Below are 22268 nucleotides of genomic sequence, written 5' to 3'. Positions count from 1 at the left end.
GGGAGAGGACCCTTGTTTCCCCTTTCCAACTCGATGCCCGGTGGGCCCTCATGGGCTGTTGCAGCCTGAAGGCCATGCGTGAGGTGCAGAAGGAGGGCATGGCAATTAAGGGTCTTGACCTGGGAGGCTGCAGCTTGGACTGAGTAACGCTTAGTGCTCTGCAGGGTCAGGCTAAAGTGACCTGTAAACAACCCAGGGGTGCTCATTACGCGTGCCGGTGCTGAGCCTGTTACATCACCGAACATGCCATGCTGGGAGTTTTCCGCATCTGCTGGAGCCGAGTGAGCATAGTATTGGAGTTGCCAAATCTGGGTTCTGAGGACAAGGAGGCTTTTTGCTAGCTACAGCGGGCAGCTTGCTCCACTAAATGGTGGGTCCTGGGGATTCCTCTCCCAAGGCCTGGGTCTGTGCACTGGCAGCCTGCACTAGCAGGGCAGCTGAAGCAATGCTGTCCGTGCTCGCTCCTGATTAACGCAGTCTTATGACTCACAAAAAGTTAATGACTTTAGCCCAAGGAGTTACAGCGGTGGTAAATCTGGGCACTACATGTATCGTCCTCGTTCTTAACAGCACAGCATAAACATCAAAGCGGGGAGATGGGCTTTATGCTAGGGATATTTGCACTGTTGAAGCGTACAACTTGCCTGTGGTTCAGCAGCTGTGGGCTGCCTACCATTAGAAGCATAAAACAAAGTTAGTAAATGTGGAAATATGCCTGGAGTACAGGCTGGTGAGATGTAGCATGGTTCAGCCAAGTGATGATCATGAAATGTGGTGTTCAGTTTCATAAGAAATGTTTTGTGCATGTTTGGGGGAGGGGGAGAAACAGCTACTCCATCCTTCACCATCTGTTCTCTTCTACCCAGGGAGCGCATGGAGTTATTGGAAGAAGCCAGGAAGATGGAAATGGCAAAGTTTCGCTACATCCTTCCTGTTTACGGCATCTGTAAAGAGCCAGTTGGCTTGGTCATGGAATACATGGAAACGGGGTCTCTGGAAAAGCTCCTGGCTTCTGAACCTCTGCCCTGGGAATTGCGCTTCCGCATCATCCATGAGACAGCTGTGGGGATGAACTTCCTGCACTGCATGTCCCCTCCGCTGCTCCACCTGGACCTCAAGCCTGCAAACATCCTGCTTGATGCCCACTACCATGTCAAGGTATGCACCGGGCACTCTGTGTTAGGGACCCACCTTTGGATGTTCTTGCATGGCTCCTGCCAAACTCAAAGGCCTGAGAGAAATGAGCAGCATTCCTTTTGAACTAGAAAAATGCCCACCAACCCCCAAACTTGTCTACCTGATTTATGCAGAATTTTGGTACATAAATAGAGGTAGAGTTAGGGAATTTGTGAGAACTCTCCTGAAATTTTAGGAGGGTTCTAGTGTAGTGAAGTCTGGTTTTGAGACCTAATGGGTCCTGCTATATATTTCCTTGCAGTAGGGTCATAAGGCAGAGGAGAACAGGGAGAGAAAAGCAGTGTGAACCTCTCAATCATCTATGCCACTTCCACAGCTCCCAGTGGTAACCTTGTTCTGTCTAGGTCCTTCTGGCTTTGTACGCTCCACTAAATACCCAAATCTCGTTTACAGCTGGAGTCCAGAGAAGCCTTCCCAGAGGCAACTCATTTTCTTCTTTCATTTGCTCAGAGCATATACAGTGAAGAAGTATCTCTGTCCTGACTGTTTATGCATACCAGAGGTCACTTAAGGCAATTTTTGTAGCTGTATCAGCATGAAATTCTTGTCATTATCCATTTCCAGAGTAAGCTAACAAATTTGTTGGCCTTCTCTGTTGGAGGTTCTGTTTTGACAGCTGGACTAAGGAGGTTGTGCTTGCTTTCTGCCCTTTCCTTTTGGAGAGGGAAGAGATTGAAATACATCTTTTTCCTGATACTATTTTTTTTTTCCCAAATCAGTGGCCAAACTCTTAATCTTAGAACTGCAGGATTAATCATGCTGGCTGGCTGATATAAGTCAGTACAAGTAGCCATAGGTTTTTATCTGTGCCATCATCCATCTGCTCCCTGTTTTCCTGTCCCCCTCAAACTGACCAAATGGCTTTGGTCTTGCTGTACCATTCTAAAAATGAAGTTTTCATTAAATTGAAACATCTTTCCTGATGTCATGAGAGGTTGGAGCCATAACAGGTGTGTGCCTCTAATGAAATCACACCTGTGACAGTCTCATCTTTTTTACTAGGCCTCTTAGTGGTTTATTTCTTAGGATTTTCTTTCTGAGATAGGAGGCATCTAGAGGTGGTCCATGGTATTATGACCAGAACATCAGGATCTGAACTGTTGAAAGTATATTCTCACACATTGGTGCTGAGAGGCCTTTGTTAAGTATTTATTTACCTAAAGTTTGCGCTTGCTTGCATAACTTCTTAAATTCCTAATTCTTGACTCATCCATGAGCCAAGATATGAAGGCTGTATTTTTCTCACTGTTTCAGGAGGTTGAAATGCTGCCTAATATTCTGCCTGCTGTATAGCCTATATCTGGGTGGTGATGTAATACAAGGGGATTAAAAAAAAAAAAAAGTTTCTGGTGAGGTCATTGCTGACATCCCTAAACTGTTGCTACTTGCTCTGTATATGAAACACGTGAAGGTCTTTGGACCCTTTCCATTAAGTTCAGAAAAGAATGGTCTAATCCAAACCTTTTTCCAGCTAGCAGTCTTTTACATCTGCAGGCGTCTTGGAAACCCCTCCAAGCAGCAAAGCAGACATAGGAACCTATATGCAAACTAAGAGATGTACATATTCTGTGAGGTGCCTTCACTTTAAAAATGTGGCCCCAAACCTTCTTTTTGTGTGATGTGAAACTTGTAATTAAATTTCAGACCCTGCAGCTTGATTTAATGTGCATTTTCTTGCTGGAAGGCTAATGGACCTGATGATTGAAGTGTTTTTACTTTTTAAATGTTAGTGTTAATTTAGTAGGTGACCTGTCCCCAACAGAATCCTAAGGTAAGTGAAGAGATGTTGCAGACTGCACAAGAAGAGTTTGGAAGTAGGGAGGACTTTTATAAACTGTTTGCCCTTGAGCCAGGAAACAGACAGTCTTCCAGTGGAGCACATTAGAAATGCTTCCGTGCCGTATTGCTAGGTAAATGGAAACACGCCCTTCTTCTTTTATGAGCACAATGCTTACTGTAAAAACCCCAAGTGAGGATGATGACTAATGCAGTAGTGTTGTACAGAACTGATCATCAAGTGGGTGCCTCCATATCATAAAGCTGTCTCCTGTGTATTACATAAGTGTGTGCTAAATTTTGTTCTTGGGACGATAATTAAGAGGATGGGATTAGCCTGAGCACCGAGCAGGGATATAGATAGATATCAACTTTTTCAAAGGCATGTTGGGTGATTCCTTGGTGATTTTAAATATATGTATATAATATGTACAACGCAAAGTAAGGCTTTTCTGGTTTTTGGAGGATGGATGCATGCATGCATGCCTCCCACCCTGCGAGTGGTGGTGGAGCTCAGTACTGACAGGAGCCTCAGCTGGGAGCTCCCTTTCCTGCCACGTCCTGCTCCATCTTGGTTGCCTTAAGCCGTGTGGTTTCTTTGGGAGGATTATTCCATAATCAGGCAGGCTTTGCTAGCAAGGATCAGCCTGCATTTTTTTTTCCTCAATATCAACCAGTTACTTGTATCTGTACCAACAAGATCCTCCCTGCACCTTTCTCCAGCGTTCTATGTATGAAGCCTTCCAGTACTTATGGGCTAACACGTAGTTTTTGCTTAACTGGACCACATCTTACGAGCTTGTTCTTCGGCTCTCTGGCCCTCCGTCTGCATTCTGGATGTCTCCCCTGAGCTCCCTGTGATGTGGCAATTGTGGGGAGCTGGCGCTGGGCAAGCAGTGCCACGTTCCAGCACTGCCCTCGTGGGCTGTTAGTTTGCTCATTCCCTGCTCTGATGTGATCTCTCTCCACGTCCCTCTGTAGGAGAATACACCCCCCACCCCACCCCACAGTAATCTCGTACCCTAATTTGTTGCCAGCTACCATGCCTGCAAGCTCTCTCTGCTGCTTCCCAGGTTTCTTACCTTCAATATCTCATGGTTAAGAGTGTTACTTTTTGTTCAGGTATTTAAAATGAAGTCAACCTGCAACTTAATACTTTTGGACAAAAGCATTATTTGTAAGTTGTTGTTTCTCTTACTATCCAGCCTGTTTTTTGCAGCTCCTCATCTTGTCATATGTATGTATATATACACACACGCACGCTCACGTATATATATGTGGGTACGCACACATGGAGGTAAATCCCACCAGTTATTTTTCATCTCCCATATTTTGTTTTTAAAGAACTTGAAGCTGGATGAGCTGGTCTCAGTTGTGCACTGCTTTAAGCTCACTGCAGTTGCTGTTATTTTTTTCCCCCAAGTGCTCCAATTTAAACCAGGGTGAAGAGTAAAGTTTGCTGCTGTGTTGTGCTGTGCTGATGGTCTTACTAAACGTGGATAGGTTGCCTCTGTGGTCTTCACTTTTATTTGCTTCAGCTGAAGAAGGGGCTGCAAAATTTCTGAGTGTGGAGTTAGAAGAAGCCTAGTCAGATGGCAAATTTGTTTATCAGAAAGCTTCTTAATGTAGGTTGTTAACTATAGGTCAAAGTAATACCCAGAGGCCAGACTGGTAAAGAGTGGTTGTCTCTTTATTAGACCAGCTGATGTAGTTAACACAGCCACTTTTCATCAGCTGCAAATGCTCTCCTGTTAGAAATGAGAGGAGGCTTTGTTGTTTTGTGTGTCCCTTCTCCCTGTTTCCCACCACTCCTGATCAAGGTTTCCATGTAGGGCTGTTGTTACATGGCTCTTTAGTCCCAACCAACAAAGCTGGTTTTCACCTTGATCAATTCTCTAATTGATCCATTGTGGTGACACAGGGGAGGGAACAAGACCATCCCTGTTACGGTAATGCAGATTTATGATGGATTAAAATGGATGTTTGACCGTGGCTTTGGTTTCTGCTGCTTCTGAAGAGAGCATTGCAAACATCACACCTGAAAGAGGTTTTGAGGAGTTAAGGTTGTTGGAAAAGGATGGAAATACAGTCTGTTTCAGAAAGACTTCTTTTAGTAGCTAACTGAAGTGTGTTCATAAACACTCAAGTAAAGACATATGTTTGAAGTGCAGATGCTGGTTGTGTCTACACTTGGAATTCATTTTTATTCCTAGTTTTCAGTAGTCCAAATCTGTGACCCATGTAAGCCTCTTAAAAATTTCTGGCATTTCTTAAAAAACAAAATTGAAACAACCAGCCTTTCTCCCCTACCCCCAGCAAAACAAACAAACAAGGACACACACACACCCCAAACACCCGAAAATCCCATAGACAAATGTGGTGGCATTCTCAATATCCACGTGCTCAGAGACTTTGGACAGAGACAAATACTGGATATGCCAGCAGTGATTAAAAATTAATCTGATGGCTTTGTTAGCTATTTGATGAAGAAAACCTTTTGGTGAACTCTGTCCCTGAGTCCATTACAGTGGGTTCTTGAGTCTTATTTGTAGAAAAATGACATGCAGCATCAGAAGCTACGTGCACACTTCAGGATGGCCTGTCAGGAGTCATCAGTGAAAGCACTTTCCAAGCACTAATGTTGTTCCTGGGAGCTAGATCCCCGCAGTGTTTGGGAATAGCTGACTTTAGTAACCATTGTAGTTATGTGAGCATATCTACTATTTTTTGGAACTTTTTTTTTTTTAAACTAACTTGACAAACTCAAAGCATCTAAAACTTTGCAAGTGAGTGTTTTTTATAAACTAGAATGGAAACATCTACAAATACCAGAAGCAGAGAAAGGCCTGTGTGCACAGTATGCTTGGTTTAAAACAAACCAAACTAAAAAAAAAAGAAAGGAGGGAAAAAAAAAAAAAGATCTTCAGATCTTGGAATCTCTCAGCAAAGTAAGTGTTGCTGGGAAGTGGGCAGGAAAACATGCACAGCTGCCCTCCCCAGTTGCTACTCACGTGTTTGTTCTCATGCAGACCTTTAAAGAGCAGAGACCGAGCGAGCTGTCTGAACAGGAACAATCCCACTGTCTGCGTGGGCTTTGGCCAATGTTTTTTTTTCTTCTTCCTACCTCTTCACCGCATATTTTACATGAAGCAGTCTGTTGCCTCCATGTCTCCTCTTAACTCTTGCTGATATTAAGTATGCTTTTGAAGGATGATGGGATCCACCTGAAATAACTGATGTGAGGAGTGAGATTATGGGTTCTGTCGGATCATGGGGCAGGGCAGATCCCGGCGTGGGCTGCAAGGGCTAGCAGGGACGTGGAGGAAGAAGTGGGGAGGGGTGCTCCACTTCCACTACCTTCACCAGCAAGGGTGCCTTGTGTTGCAGAACTAGGTACCTGGCAAGCAATTTAAAGGCAAAATAGGTAAGTTAAATGCCTTCCACCCACTGCACAGTTCCCACTGATGTTTAAAGAATCATGTATTTAAACTGATGTTTAAATACACCATGCAGTGTGGAAAATTTACCCTAAAGGAAATAATAAAAGCCACAAAAGCTGTCTGCAGAATCTTACTATTTTGTTGCAGCCTGGAAGATAACAATTCTTCAATTTCTAGTGCTTTCTGCAGAATTTGATATGATTGAAGCTCTGCTCTACAGATGAATTTCCTGTGAATTGGTATGAAACCCAGTCCTTCACAGTAGGTAGGGGCAGGTTCACAAGGTAAAGTTCTTGCTAGCCTGGGTGGGGTATACTATGTACCTTAGCTGTTTCTTGGTGTGTAGGCTGAGACCGAGACCTTGTCTATCTAGTGTGCTTAGCCTCCTGTCTTAGCCCCTAGCCTTAGATTCATGCAACATAGCTGGTGGCTCTTAATGCAGGAGTGTCACTGTGCTGTCTGTATTTCATCTTTATTTCTTAACTTACACAGTAGGAAACCCGGTATTGTTTAGACAAAGAGGAAGGTGTATTACTTTAATTATGCCTGCATGCCGTATGGATTTCTTGAGGTATATACAAGCCTCTGCTTCATGTTAATCAAAGGATAGCAGTGCTTTGCCAAGTTGGATCTGTTCAGACTTGCAGCAGTCAGTTCGTTTATTAACCTAACACCATGGGCTTGTGTGATGTTGGGGTTGTGCTTTTGTTCTCCTGTGGAGCACTAAGTGCCCCAAACTCATGCAGCGCTTCCTGGGGCTGCATGAGTTTGATTCAGCTCTTCCCAGGGTAAGCTGGCTTGCAAACGTGGGTTTCTTGACTACTTACTGCTTTCCTGGACTCCCAATGCTTGGCTTCTGTGGAGGCCAGCAATCCCCCTCTGAGAGTGTGGCCCTACAAGCATGAGAAACTATTCTTCCAGATGACTTTGCTTTTTTCCCCTTTTTCTTTTTTTTTTCCCCTGTTCTTTTTTTTTTTTTTTCCTTCTCAAGTCATTCCCACATTACCCTACAGATTTAAGATACAGATGGACAACAGGTTGGATATACCTGTGTGCCAGGGTACAGGATTTCTACAGCTCCTGAGAATGCCTCTATTGAGCTCTTTGTCCCTGGGAGAAGTTGTTCCTAAAGCTGTGTAGGTTGCTTGGTTTGTTTTATGGCAAAGGGAGATTCCTAGCATTTGAAGACCGACGGCTGTGTAGCTTGCCTGTTCTCCAGGAGGCTGACGCTGGCAGTAGTTTTCTCCCTTTCCAGTAATGGATGCAAGTTATGACTAGCTTTGTGGTATCTTTAGACAGAGGCTTCTGAAAGTGTAAAGTTGGAGCCCATGAAAAAAAAAAGGCTTTTTTTAATTATGCTTGTTGTTTTGAGGGAGAACTTTCTCAAAGGAGAAGCTGTGAAGATCAAAAGGGGAATGAGTCATTGAAAAACCTGAGTACTTATTAGATAAAAAGAATGTATAAGTCGGGGGGGGGGGGGGGGGATCTTATCTAACGGGTAGACAAAAATCAGTGGGCTCAGTGGTCCAAAAAGACTTGACTTTTCTTGAAATTTCCACTTAGCATAATAGACATTTTTGACCAGTGGGAAATAAGTAAGACAAAGGAAATTCCTTACCTATCTGTTTGCTTGATGATTGGTATGCCTTTGAGAGCAAATGAATGCATATTTGTTTGACACTTCAAATTAAAGTGGAGGTGTGTTTTCCTTTTTATAAACTTGCTGTCACTTGTTTTGTTCATTTCAGCTGTGTTCACTGCGTCACTGCACCAACTTGCCATATCTCCCAGTTGCCAAAAAGAATTCCCTGTGTGGGTTTTTGATGTGTGTGTGTGTTTTGGTTTGCGTTTGGTTTTTTTTTTTTTTTTTTTTTTTTTTTAAACACTTGGTGCCTCTGGTGTTGGGCTTAGTCCTTGTTGGCATGGTCAGTGTAACAGCAATATCTGAGAGAGCAATTTTCTTGCGCTCGCTGGAGAGCTCATGGTCTGAAAACAGGTGCTCAGAACACCTAAACATAGCATAAAACATGAGGTTACATAGGGAAAGGGGGTGGCAGGACCAATAATTACATTAAAGTAGTTTGAACTAGCTAAATTTGACTAGTTTTAAATTACAATAAATTGTCTTGAGTGTTTGTTGTGTTTGCTATGTAATGGGCTAACATGCTGCTGCTTGCAAAAAAACTGCTTGCTCTTTTTTTTTTGTCAGCTTAACCATAAAGAAAAGCTTACCATAGTGTAATGCTTCCAGAGATGTTTTCTTAGCTTAGTATTTCTGAATGGCAGCTTGCTATATATTGTTGGGTCATCCTGTTACATCTATCATTCTTTACAGAAAACTCTTTGTTAACACCTCCGAAGTCTAATGGTAGCATGCGCTTCTCTTCCCCCTCCATTTTTTGCAGATTTCTGACTTTGGACTTGCAAAGTGCAATGGCTTGTCCCATTCCCATGACATCAGCATGGATGGCTTGTGTGGCACAATTGCGTACCTTCCTCCAGAACGTATCAAAGAGAAAAACAGGTGTTTTGACACCAAACATGATGTGTACAGGTCAGTTAACTATGAAAACACTTAAAAGCACTTTAAGAAACACTGTAAAATGAGCCCTCTTTTTCTGGCTATAAAACCTAATTGAGCATGAAACCCCAAAATCTAGTTTGAGCCTCATGTTGCAAAGGGTCACGTTTGCTTTGCTTTTTGCAAAGTCTTTATAGGGTAGAGGCCTTTAAACAAACTGCAGCTGATCCTGGGACTTGAGCGTTATCATTCCAAGTAACACTTATTAGCAACTGGCATGGGAGGCACTCTGCCCACCTTTAATTTCACCATCAAAAGGTACATCCTGACCTACTTTTTGAGTCTGTGACAAAATTCTTAGTTATCTTCAGTGGATTTCATCAGTAGGTCTTTGGTTCTTCTTTCATGGTAAGGTTATTAGGAAAAGGAAATCCCAGCTGTAGATTAAAAGATATGTCATATTCTAAATGGAATGTATTTCTTCAAAGTCATCTTGCAGGGTAGAAGTATTAAATAAAATCCACCGTAGTGCTTTGCTGCTCTCTGATTTTGCCAGTGTTGGTGTGCAGTAGTTGGTAAATGTTACCAAGAACTCGGCAGCCTCCAGCAAGTCCCTGTGTTCACTGCCTCAGGTTCCTCCCTGCAAAAACTAGACTTTCAAATCATGGTTCTTGGCTGCATCTTGCTGTGTGTGTTCATCAGCTGAATTAGATGTAGCAGTGAAGGACAAGGGAAGGGAACTTAGGAAAATAAATTATACTTCTGTGAGTGTTTTGGCGCTTTTGTTGTTGTTGTTTGTTTGGTTTTTTTTTAAAGCTTTTCTAGAAATAATTTTTTTGCATTTATTTGTAGCTTTTCCATTGTGGTTTGGGGAGTTCTTACACAGAAGAAGCCTTTTGCAGGTAAGTTTGATGTATTGTGGGTTGTGTTGGAATTTTTTTCCTTTCTCCCATTGATAAGCAGGCTTCCTGCCCCACCAGCCCCAGATTACATGCATGTCCTCCAAATTCCTACAGTCTTGTGTGGTAGACACTTTTAAGCTCTCAAATTCTGATCACAAATGTAAGTCGTCCTTTGTCCTATATCATGAAAGCAGAACCCATATTGCTGCAGGGGCCCTAGTCTGCACCTTTTTGCTTCTGCTGGAGTTTGCTGTACAGATCCAGATTAGCATGTGGCCTGTGCAGACTTCTGACACGTTTGTGGCCAACAGGGAACAGCGCAGAGCAAAGCCAACTGGCAGGCAACTGTGCTGTTTTCAGAAACAGCTTCTCTGCAGAGAGGTTCTGTAGTTTATTTGTAGATTGTGGGTACAGATTTGTTCTTTAAAAAAAAAAAAAAAAGCTGTCTGTGAGAATAAGCCTTGTTCCACCCCACAGTAAATGTACCGATCAACAGGCAGCTATTTATTCTTTATGACTTTTCCTGTGTATATGACTAGCATATGTATAGCAAACATGTTTGAACAGGTTCCAGTCTACTATTAATTTTTCTCCAAGTGAGAGATCCCATTTAGCCCAATGGTTGACTTCAGAGTCAAGAGCCACATTACTGCACTGCTTGATTTGTGTTCTTCCTTCACCTTTATGAAAGGTTCAGGTACCTGGTCTAAATAAAAGCTGTGTTTCAGTTTTCTTTCAAAGAGAGGTAGCAAAGAACTGTTTGAGATTTTTTCTTTGGCTCTTTGTCTTTTATGGGTGGAAAAGAACACAGTCACTCACTGACAATTGTTTTTAACTGATATACGGAAAGTAGGTGTTACTGCATTGACAAATGTATTGTGGGAGAATAAGACCAACTTCTTTTTCCCTGTTGATAAAAGAAAGCACTCTAAATCTAGAAAATATGCATGAAAACAAAGCTTCAGCCTCATATGCTGTTAATGCTCGTAGACAAAAGAGAAATCATTCCTTTTGCTGGGAGATCTTAATTTGTGTGCTTTTGCTTTACAGAGGAAAACAACATTTTACATATTATGGTAAAAGTAGTTAAAGGCCACCGCCCAGAGCTACCTGCTGTTTCCAAATCCAGACCTCATTCATGTAATAACTTGATCAAACTGATGCAAAAATGTTGGCAAGATGATCCTGGTGAACGGCCAACATTTCAAGGTAAGATTTCCTCGTAACTTGGCTGCCCATTTATTCTTCTATGAGTCATGTTATTGCTCAGGACTCTGTTAATCCTTGGGGTAAATGCTGTGAACCTCTGTGACAGAATAAATAGAGCACATTGTGTGGTAGAGACAATGATACAGGCCACTTATTCATTTGTGGAAGAAGCGATTATCTGGGGACAAGCCTGACCATGACGGTGTTATGTAAACACGTCAGGAATAAGACCTGTACTGAACCAGTTGATCCATTTAGACAGAAATTATGTTCATTTCTGATTGTGCGTATCAGGGCATATGCCAAGCTGGAGATCGTGTGGTTTTCACCATACCAAAGTGTTAAAGGCCCTGGCTCTTGAAATTTACTGTTCTATGCTGAGGAACCGAATTGTTTTCTTGTAACGAAACAGTTTGTACCATCATTTTTCTGCCAATAAAAGGCAACTCTGGTGAAAGACTTGAACTTTCCCAAAGCACCTGTTATGAATTCAAATGTGCAGAAGGATGTAGCAAGTGCTATCTCCACGTAGCTTTGTTTAGCGTTAATAGGAGAGGTTTGCCTCTTCCCTCTCCTTCTGCCCAAACAAGGTATGGGGACTGAAAGGAAGAGGGATCCCATCTTTTTAAAAACATGTGTCTAAGTCTGCCAGCAGTAGACTGGTTCCCACTTCACAGTCCTGCAGTGTAGCCACCGTGTAACATCAGTCTGGTCTGAATGTGAAAATGAATTTTTCAGTCAGCCCTACGCACTCTTTGCTTAGCTACACACTTGTACCTACTGATGAGGTGCTAGATGGAATGGTCAAAATTGGAGTCTTTCTCCCACAGTATCTCAAAGCTGTTAAGCTCTAATGATAGAGAAAGGCAGCAGGGCATCTCAGAAAAGTCTCCTATTAAAAAAAAAAAAAAAACCAAACCAAAAAACCTTTCTCTTGCTTTCTTCAAAGAAATCACTTCAGAAACAGAGGCCCTTTGTGAAAAACCAGAAGATGAAACAAAAGAGATGATAACTCAGGACCTGGACACCAAGAATTCCCCAGAGCAGCAGCCTGAGGTATTTTCTCTTTCTGCCTCTTGTTCAAGTGCACTGGGTTTTGTGACGAACAGGTTCCTCTGTGACCTGTAACTTCTCAAGCAACCTTCTCTCTGCTGCTTTTGAGCACCTTCTTGCCGGATAGAAGTGGGTCTTGATGAAGGACTGGAATGCAAAAGTGACAGCAGATGCATGGACCAGCTCAGGAAAACCTCAGTGCAGGACTAAGTGCAAGTGGATCTTAGACTGTTGAGGCAGAGCAGGACAGTTAGGAAATAAAGGCTGGAAATATATGGGTGTGGCTGATCTTAAAAAATGCTGTAGACAGAAGAGCCATGCAGCTTTAGTGGCTGTGTGAGTACTGATGAAAGCTGCCGTCCTGTATCTGAAAATTTTCAGTGACCTTATCCATAGGTTTCATTTAATATGAACAGTACTTAAAGGCTACCTGCAAACTAACAAACTTATGTTTCTTCCTGTAGGGCCTCATGCTCAGTTTTCTTTACTGTCCTTTCTAAAATGCTCATGTGCTTCTCTTGAAGGGGATGTCTGCATTATCCCAGCCAAAACAGGAGCCTGCTCTACCATCAGTTAAGGATTACAGTCTCTCAGAGTTGTTGTCCCAGCTGGATTCGGGGATTTCACAGACGATGGAAGGCCCTGAGGATCTCAGCCGCAGCTCTTCTGAGTCCAAACTTGCCTCCAGTGACAAGCGGCTTTCAGGAGTTTCATCTGTAGATTCAGCTTTTTCATCCAGAGGCTCCCTTTCCCTTTCCTTTGAAAGGGAGAGTTCAGGTAATGGTCAGGTTTTTCTTTGTTGTTTTATTTGTAGTTGTTTGGACTGTGGTTCCCAAACATGATCTAATGAGGAATAATAAATCTCTTTTACTTTTGAAAAGAAGTGACCTGAATTCCCATCAAAGCAATTACAGAATCAGTCATGTAAAGGTTGGTTGGAAGGGAGGTCACCTAGTCCAGCGTCCTGCTCGAAGTGGGACTAAAGCCAATGCCCAGTCAGGTCAGCTGAGTTTGTGGCTTTTTCAGTTACACTAAGCCCAAGTCTGAACAGCTTGCTTTTTTTTTTTTTTTTTTTTTTTTTGAGAAGACTCAAGCCACCTTCTCAGCAGCTTCCGTGAACATTGTAATAAAGACCCCCACTGTCGTGCACACGCCCCTCCCTTTTCAATCCAGTGCTGCAAGAAACAGGCATCTATTTTCCAGTTAGGCAAACAATGATTAGTGCAGGGAGATCAACCACAGCATCCTTTGTTCTTCATTTCACAAGAAACAGAATAAGAGTAAGCGGGGCTCCAAATCTGACCTGAAGTCATTTGAGTCAAGTCATTGCTGAAGCCACCACATATATTAGCCATGGGCAAGTAAGGTTTGATGGCTATCAGAATTGTGATGGTGTCTTTCTCATAGAATCATAGAATGGTTTGGGTTGGAAGGGACTTTTAAAGCTCCTCTAGTCCAACCCCCCTGCAATGCGCAGGGACATCTTCAACTAGATCAGGTTGCTCAGAGCCCCGTCCAACCTGGTCTTGAATGTTTCCAAGGATGGGGCATCTACCACCTCTCTGGGCAACCTGTTCCAGTGTTTTACCACCCTCATTGTAAAAAAATTTCTTCCTTATATCCATATAGATATTGGTACTACAGACATACAGAAGAGGAAGCTAACGGAGGCCATTTTATCTGGAGATACCAGCAAGTTGATGAAGATCCTCCAGCCTCAAGATGTTGATATTGTTTTAGATGGGAACTCCAGTCTTCTGCATTTGGCTGTTGAAGCTGGTCAAGAAGAATGTGTCAAATGGCTCCTCCTGTACAACGCTAACCCTAACCTCACCAACAAGAAAGGATCTACCCCTCTTCACATAGCCATTGAGAAGAAAGTTAAAAGCATTGTGGAGCTGATTATGGCTAGGAAAATCAATGTTAATGCCAAAGATGAGGATCAGTGGACTGCTCTTCACTTTGCTGCCCAAAACGGGGATGATTTCAGCACCAAAATGCTGCTTGATAAGAATGCATCCTTAAATGAGGTAGATTTTGAAGGCAGAGCCCCCATCCACATAGCCTGTCAGTATGGCCAAGAGAATATTGTGCGGATCCTGCTGAGAAGAGGTGTTAATGTGAACATCAAAGGAAAGGATGACTGGGTGCCACTGCACTATGCTGCCTGGCAAGGTCATCTCCCTATCGTAAAGCTTCTGACCAAACAGCGGGGTGCAAACGTGAATGTGCAGACCGCGGATGGAAGGACCTCGCTACACTTGGCCGCTCAACGAGGACACTACCGTGTCGCTCGCCTTCTCATAGACCTGGAGTCGGATGTCAACATACAGAACGCGCTCTTGCAGACTGCCCTCCACATAGCTGCTGAAACTGGCCACACAAGCACCTCAAGGCTGCTCCTTAAACACGGTGCAGACATTGAGGCAGCAACAGCAGAAGGATACACCGCTCTGCACTTGGCATCTCGCAGCGGCCATTTAGCAACAACAAAGTTGCTGATAGATGAAAGGGCCAATGTTCTAGCCAGAGGCCCGTTAAATAGGACAGCGTTACATCTTGCTGCAGAAAACGGGCACTCTGAAGTAGTAGAAGAACTTGTCAGTTCAGAAAACATCAATGTTTCTGACAGTGAAGGGTTGACAGCTCTTCATCTGGCTGCACGAGGAGGGCACACAAAAACAATTGAGGTTCTTCTGAAGCATGGGGCTCACACTGACATGCAAAGACCAACATGTCAGACCCTGCTACAGCTTGCTCAGCAGAGCAGTGACAGCTCAGTTACTGTGTTGTTAAGTGAGACTTAAGCAAAAGGTACAGAACTTGCTACCTTTCTACTTATTGTGAGAAGGCTGCTGGAGCTTGACTCATGAGGGCCTTCTCCAGTTGTGCAGTGACCTGCTCATCAGCGGTGTCAGCTGATGGACTGAGGTGCAACCAGCAGAAGCTACTTGTGTTTGAGTGTGCAAGTGAGAGTGCACATGGACTAAGGCCAGATGTAAGGCTAAGGGCTGGAGTCTGCCATGCTGTGGTCCGTATCAGTCATTCTGCATGTGCCTGCCCTGTCTGTAAATTGACATTCCCCTCCCAAGGATGTTGTGAGAGAAGGATGCAACTTGTGGGTTTCCCCCCTGCTTTTTTTTTTATGTGCCAAACTAATTTAAGAACTAACATTCTGCTTTTTTATTCTCCCCCACCCCACCCCCCCCGCCCCCCAATGGCATAGATTCCTGGTTTATTGCAGTGATCTATATTTTGGGCTGAAAGCCTTCAGTGTAAAATAAACACAACACGAATCTGCTTGAAATTAATGCAAGAGATGAGGAAAGGGCAATTTAAGATAGAGTTAATCAAGTTTTAGTGTCAGAAGGTGCTCTGTTTAATGGAGACATTGATTACAGATTTCCATGTACGCAAAAGTGATGAGGCAGACTTAGTAACAAGGCAGGATCCCAAAAATACATAAGCAGAAGTAAAAGCTTAACACTGGTATCTTCATATACAGTACCACCTTGTATGTATACTAAGATCAGGAAGCTGAACTAGGTGCTTAGTGGTTTGTCTTAAATGAAAAAGTCAAAAGCTGAAATTCATACTGGACTGTAACTGGATGGTATATTCTAACACCATTATACCAATTTGTGAAACAATGTTTGAAGGGGCTGATGACTAGACTGATATACTGTGTATATAGTATTTCTACCTGTTGTACGCTTTTTTTCTACTGAAGAAAATAGATTGCTTAGAGTGGGTATGTTTTAATACACCTTTTAATTTCACTCTTTTCAAAGTTCAAATGTGATCTATTATTAATAAAAGATTGTGTTCCATATCTGTCTGTATTGTGTAGTTGTTAAAGCAACTGAAAACCCATTGACCAGCAGCAGCACACAACTGTAATGTGTTTAATGATGTTGAAGCCCAAACTGTTGACATGGAAGGCTGTCCTTAGTTTTACATTCCCCTTAGCTTTTACATGGAAGATAAGGAGCTTGAATGAATTGGAGGTGTTAACTTACAGAATAAATTTATGGAATAAAACCCCCCATAACCTAGCCTTTATGTGCATAACACGTTGATGTACAACTGGGATGTTTTCCTCTTATGCTGTAGCTGTTCAGGGACTTGAGTTTTCTTCCCCACCTTGAAGCCAAGTCAAAAGCTTTTGCATCTTCCCTGCTGACTGGTGGGCTGCTGCAAAGACAGATACCTCACCTCTCCTTGGTGGTGTGTTCCTACCATGTGTGCCACAGAGCAAGCAGCAGTGTCATGGCTTTGCTTCCACCTCCCTGACAGGAAAGCTGCTCCTGCTCGAGACCTTTTTTGCACATACCTGACGGCAGTAATATGAATGCCAGTGCTACCTCAGTATCTGATTTTAGGAGTGAAAGTGCTCCTGTGAGGAATCTAGCCCCATGAAAGTCAATACTTTCTTAAAAACAAAAAACCAGCCTCCTGTCATTGGAGATGGTAGTGGCTGAGGGTGATAACCAAAGGAAGATGGGTGCTTGCAGAGGGGGCAAGGAGCCTGGTGCTGTTTGATACTGTTCCTGGCTCCAAGTAGGTACCTCTATGTACCTGCGTGCAAACCCCTAGTTCAATTTCTTGAATTTCAAGACAGTTCACTGACTGCCTAATGAAACTGTATTAAAGAATAGATGGTGAAGCCATGCTCATGCCAGTATATGGAGGTTACAAAGCAGTATACCTCTTACTGGAGCATGGCAGTCTCAGCAAGCTTCCTAAAGCTGCTGACAGTGAAACTGCTCATTAAACAAACCAAACTGTAATTTTCTTACTGCTTCCTTCAACTTTTGAGACCAATAAGGTTGTCTTGTTTCATTAAGCTGTACTTAATCAGTCTCTTTTTCTAGCAAATTCAACCACAGACCACTTACTTAGTCTCTCAAGTCCTGTGCCACTGTGATTAAACACTTGGCCTAGCCTAGCACACACCATACCCTTCTATTTCAAAGTCTTCCAAACGGTGAGATTTGAGATACTTTAATTCCAGCAGTATTTGCCAGACCTGCAAAAGAGCCGTAAGACCAGGTAACAGCAGTCTTGTGCCTCCTAATAAAGGTGGTGCATGCCAGCTAGGCAAGGAGAAAGTACACTCATAAAATGCTTTTAACACAGCTCAAGTACTGCTTTGCCAGTACATTCCTTCAGTGCCTAATAATAATAGCACATTAGCTTCTAATTAAACATGAGGCCACACTCATGAGTCTTTATTTTCCATGCCGTCTTTCACAATAACAGGCACCAGCTATGCATTACACAGAAGGCAACACAGCTGGCACTGGGAAAAAAAAAAAAAACCAACGAAGGGATTGCAATGAGATGCTGCCAGTATTGGAGTGGGTATTTGTCCCTGTGAACCAGCCTTCCCTGGGGGGAGGACAGGTGAATGGGGGTGCTAAATTGCTGCACTAATGCAGCAATTACGAATTATTGTTTTGTAAAGGACTCCTGCGGGTGACTTTCCTGGTCATATGTGCGCTCCTCTGACTTAGCTGAAGTCCTAACTGGGCTGCCAACCTAAAGCTTACAGGCATTTCTTTGCCTCTTCCCAATCTTAGCCATGTTCTTTAAAAAAAATACCCCAAAAATACACAGAATGACCTAATGGCAATATCAGGCTTTGTCGCTACTTACCTACAAAAAAAAAAAACCAAACCAACAAACCCAAAACCCTCTACCAAAAGAAAAAAAGAAACCCCCAGACCCTACCATAAATGCACGCTCGGTATCATTTGACTTCTCTTCCCTAGTTGAGTTGGCAGGGTGAACTCAGCTGCCCCAAATCTGAAAGGAAACCAGTTCCCCACACCACTTTCTGCCAGCTTCCCTCCCTCGACTTCAGCTCACACCCTGAAGCAAGCCAAGGCAACGGTATGAACCAGCTCCTAAGCCGCAGGCTCTGCCCACTCGCCCGCCAGCTCCAGTGCTCATGCAAACCCCTAAAACGTGCACAAAACCCCGCACGCTCAGGAAGCGGGTTTGAGAAATGGTGTGAAGGCACAGAGGGCTCCAGGGAGCAGAGTCTTGCTCCAGGTTCCCCACGCTGCCTAACTGCTCCCTGGCAGCAGAAAGGGCTGCAAGATGAACACAAGCTCCTCTTGAGGAGCTTGTGTTCATCTTGCAGCCCTTTCTGCTCGCCTCCAAAATCAGGTGGAGGTTGCTTGCAGGGTTTCTGCACGCACTGCGCTCACCTGCTTCCTTTGGGCTTCTGACCGTGGCCCCGGGTGGCTATTTCAGCCCAAGGAGTAACAAACATTGGAAAAAAGATACAGCGAAACGGTGTTAGTGACCATAAGCTTCACCTTTTCATCTCTAGATGTGATTTTTCAACTGGCCTCTGCCTGCATGCCTGTGGTAGCGTAGTCTGGGTTTCTGCCAGCACCTGCTGGTGCCAGCTCCCTGTGCAGGAGCCCCAGCAGCGGGGAAGGTGCCTCACACCATCCCCATTCCTCGCTCCTCCATCCCAGCCTCCGCCTACGGGGTATAGCACAGCCCCTGATGCATTACCTGTCTTCACAACAGTTTGTTCCCAGCAGCCGGTAGCTTTATTTACCTGCTACTTAGCACGAGGTGCTGCAGCACCATGTTTCTACAGGCCTTGAGAGGACTCGACAAGCCTGCGGTTCAAACATGCTTGGCTCTGGCAGTGAGGGGAGAGAATTGCTGGGTGATTGCAAAGAGGCCCGAAGGCAAACCTCAGCCCTTTCATTCCTGCCTCCTCTCTTGCACCACCTTGGCTCTGCACAACAGGGTTGCAAGAAAAACAAGGCATGTGGGAGCTGCTCTACAAGGTCTCCTTTAGCAAAGAGGTCTGAAGCAGGGGGATATCTGTTCTCCTCCACACTTCTTTAACTCCAGCTGGGTGGCATAAGGTGCAGAGCGGCTCACGGGTGTCCCCAAAAACCCAGGCAAAGCCTTTGGGTGCCACGGTGCTCTGCTGCTGGGGTGCAAACCTGCCTTACCTCCCCAGCTGCCGGTCAGATCCCTGCACCCTGGGAGGGGGCATCCAGCCTTTCCCCTTCCCTCGCCATCTCAGATAGGGAGGACTTTCCTCAAGCAGTGTTGATTTTGATCTCTTTCTTTGAAGGAGACCCACAGAAGCAAGGAAGAAGGAGTGCTGGGCTTCTTTACACACAACTCCTGGAGCTAGGGGTTTGGGATGAGATGTCAGCCATGCTCAGCCTGTCCTGTTCTTTGGCCAAAACCACCTGCACATGTGCCCAGGTCTCTGCATGAAGCCTTCGACTGCTTTTGCAACACCGGTTCAGTATTGCAGAGGGATGGATCATGCATGGCATCGCTCTGCTCCCTCCCCTCTCCCTGCTTTTGGGATGCACTTTAACCCGGGGCCCGTGGCAAAATGCCAAACACCGGTGCTCCTATCGCCAACCCGAGCCAGGGAGAGATTCACAACCCAAAGCGAGTGCTGATTAAACAGAACGTAACAGCACAGGAAGCCCTTTCAACAGGGGAGGTGGCAGAAGGCAGATCCCAACACGTTGGGCTGCTGCGGTCGCTCGGCGGCTGCGCATCACGGGCTGCCGGCAGCAAGACGCGGGGCCGGGGGGCAACCTGCCGTGGCTGGGAGCGGTGCGGGGAGGCTGTGCCGGTGTGGAGGCAGGCACGATGCCTGGCTGGGCTGGGAAGCCCTCGCTGCTGCACCAGGGAAGTCCTGAGCTTGTAGGGAACCACGTGGCACGCACTTGAGGAAAACTGGGGTTTAAAATCACTGATGCCACCACCTTGTTTTCCTTGTGTTTTTGAAATGCTGTGGGAGAGGCTTTCAGGTTTTTCTCTGCAGTCGTGTAGAGCAAAGACCATTTAAAAGCTAATAAAGAGCAGCTCACGATCTGCACAGAAACACCTGGCTCTGAGAGGCTCAAGTAGAAACATGCAGAAGTACAAGATAGATACTACAGCTGTGGCAATAACAAGGGGAAAGATGCTCCGCGCTCTTCCCTAGAAGAGCAGGCAAGAGCCCGTTTGCAGGCGCTGCTCCCTGGCAGGCTCTGCCCCCCAGGCAGAGAGTAACCCTTGCCCACGGCAGGAATAAGGGCCCACAGGCTGCAGCCTCACAACACGCACGGGAGAAATTTGTCTGACGAGTCCCCCCGCCAGTCTCCATCACCTGATCGGATCAGAGGAAATAAATCCTGGCAGAGCCAGTTTTCACATGAGTTCGTGCCCTGACCCTGCCTCAACAGGGACCGCGTCCAATACATTTCCTTTTTATCTATTTAAATAGGATTGCTTTTCTCAGTCCACTAACAGGCAAAACATGCCAAGTCCTGTGCTGCCATTACTGATGTCTGCCATGTGTTTTAAAACCCCCAGCGAGGCTGGCTTTGTCCCAGCATCGTCTTACTCTTCGCAAAGATGCTTAGCTAGGGGCATCGTAGGAGGTTAAGCAGGCCACAATTATAACTGACATTGGGAACATTTATCACAGTAGCTATATTCAAAAGCACATGTGCAATGGGGTTTAGACATCTGCAAAATCGAAGTCTAGAAGTTTGTATGTGGTGAATATAAAGGCTGGCTTCAGCCTAACCTGAAGTCCCTCTGCCAGTCTCCGGGGCTCACAAAAATCTCCGACATCTTCCTTTAAAAAAAAAAAAAAATTAAATCTAATCAGCAGACTAGTCCATCCCAGCTTGAAGAAGATGATAGATGCCTTGAGATTAACTTAGCCTGACCACCAGCTTCGCAAAGCAGAAAAGCCTTTACTCCCCAGTATCTTCTCTCTCGGTCCCAATTCCTGAGCATGGCAGCATCCCTCTGCCCGGTACAGCCAGGATACAACTTGTGTAGTACCTTCAGGACAGGTGGGAAGTACCAGGCTTTCTCCCCATGTTGAAGCTCCGTGTTTTTTCCACACGAGGACATGCGAGCCTACGCCCCAGCTGAGCTCCCCCGCAGGCAGCAGTAGGGAAGAAGAGGAGGAGGAGGAGGAGGAGGAGGAGGAGGAAGTTGTGGCTGCTGCTATAGTGGTAACCGTGGCCTGGGGGAGCAGAGCAGCCAAGGGCCACTGACCACTGACGAGCAGCCAGGCCTTTCCGTTTCCACTTGACCTAAATCCAGATTCAGACAGGGGTTTATTAAGGAACGGCGGTACTGCCCCGTTGCTCTCCAAGTCAGACTGCTCTCAGGACCACCCCTGTTCTCCCCTCACCCTTTGGGCTCCTGACACATTTCTCAGTGCACTGATTCCCAGGGAAGAAGTTTGCTTTAGTGCAGCAAACCAGGCCAGCCAGCACCGATGCAGACAAGCTCCCTTGCCACAGCTACAACCCACAGCGTGCAGTGGCCTCCCTTTCACCAGGGCAGTGTTTTCTCTGCTGAAAAGGTCCCAGCTCTGGGATGTTTCCAAAGCAAAAAGCTTTGCAGAGTTGGAAACTGAGGGGCTCATTTCCCATCCTCAGCTCTGCCGGCTTCGGAGAAAGAGGGAGGTGCAGAACTGCTCCCGGCATCCCCTTCCCGGGGCCATGGCAGTGCCAAGGACGCAGCCCCAGACACGCTTTCGGCGGAGCACTCTTCTCCTTCCTCCTCGCAGGCCTGCCAGGACTAGGCAGCTCTGCGGTAGCCCTTTGCCCTGGGTGGCGAGCGAACCCCAGCAGCTCGCACGGCATGTGTCGGCACGCACCGCGCTACAGGTGGCTCCAGCTCACCACCGCCTGCCTTTCCATCGTGGGAGGCTCCTGCCCAGACGATGCTGGCTGAGGTTTTCCAGCCGGCTTTTTGGCAGGGAGGCGGCATTGCAGACGCCACTGGACTTTCTCCATTCATTTCTCCCCATTAGTAACCAAAACAGCTGCTCCAGCCTTAAGCCAGGGTAAAGCCCGACGGTGAAGGCAGTGGTAATTAGCTGTGCTGGCAGCGCACCCAGCAAAGCAAAATGGCTGGGTAAGTCATCACGGCTTATAACCAGCCTGTGCCAGTGGGGAAGCTGAGGCCTCCCTGATCCTCTCCTTCCTCCCTCTGAGCTTCCCTCGACTGTCAATTAGTTGCCTCCTTCCTGGAGGAATTAAAAGAAAAAATAAACTAAAAGGCCAACGAGCGCAGAGGAACACACCGGCTTCTCGCTGCTGGTGGAGACGTGCGCCTGAAGGGTGGGCATCCCATTTCCCCTCTGCTGGGGTGCGCGCT

At 45.4% G+C, this 22268-nt stretch overlaps 1 protein-coding gene across 1 annotated transcript in view; it reads left to right on the top strand.

Annotated features, from left to right (window-relative positions):
* The window catches only part of RIPK4 (receptor interacting serine/threonine kinase 4), a 28931-nt gene extending 13697 nt beyond the window's left edge, over nt 1-15234 (top strand). Inside the window, exons 3-9 of the mRNA XM_075491867.1 lie at nt 867-1158; nt 8819-8967; nt 9787-9836; nt 10887-11045; nt 11995-12101; nt 12623-12875; nt 13728-15234. Coding sequence (XP_075347982.1) covers nt 867-1158; nt 8819-8967; nt 9787-9836; nt 10887-11045; nt 11995-12101; nt 12623-12875; nt 13728-14905 — 2188 coding nt within the window. The 3' untranslated portion in view covers nt 14906-15234. The remainder of the gene's footprint in view (nt 1-866; nt 1159-8818; nt 8968-9786; nt 9837-10886; nt 11046-11994; nt 12102-12622; nt 12876-13727) is intronic.
* Nucleotides 15235-22268: the final 7034 nt, after the last annotated feature.

The sequence above is a fragment of the Mycteria americana genome, chromosome 1 (assembly GCF_035582795.1).
Source record: "Mycteria americana isolate JAX WOST 10 ecotype Jacksonville Zoo and Gardens chromosome 1, USCA_MyAme_1.0, whole genome shotgun sequence".
NCBI lineage: Eukaryota > Metazoa > Chordata > Aves > Ciconiiformes > Ciconiidae > Mycteria > Mycteria americana.
This window is presented reverse-complemented; position numbering and strand designations above follow the sequence as displayed.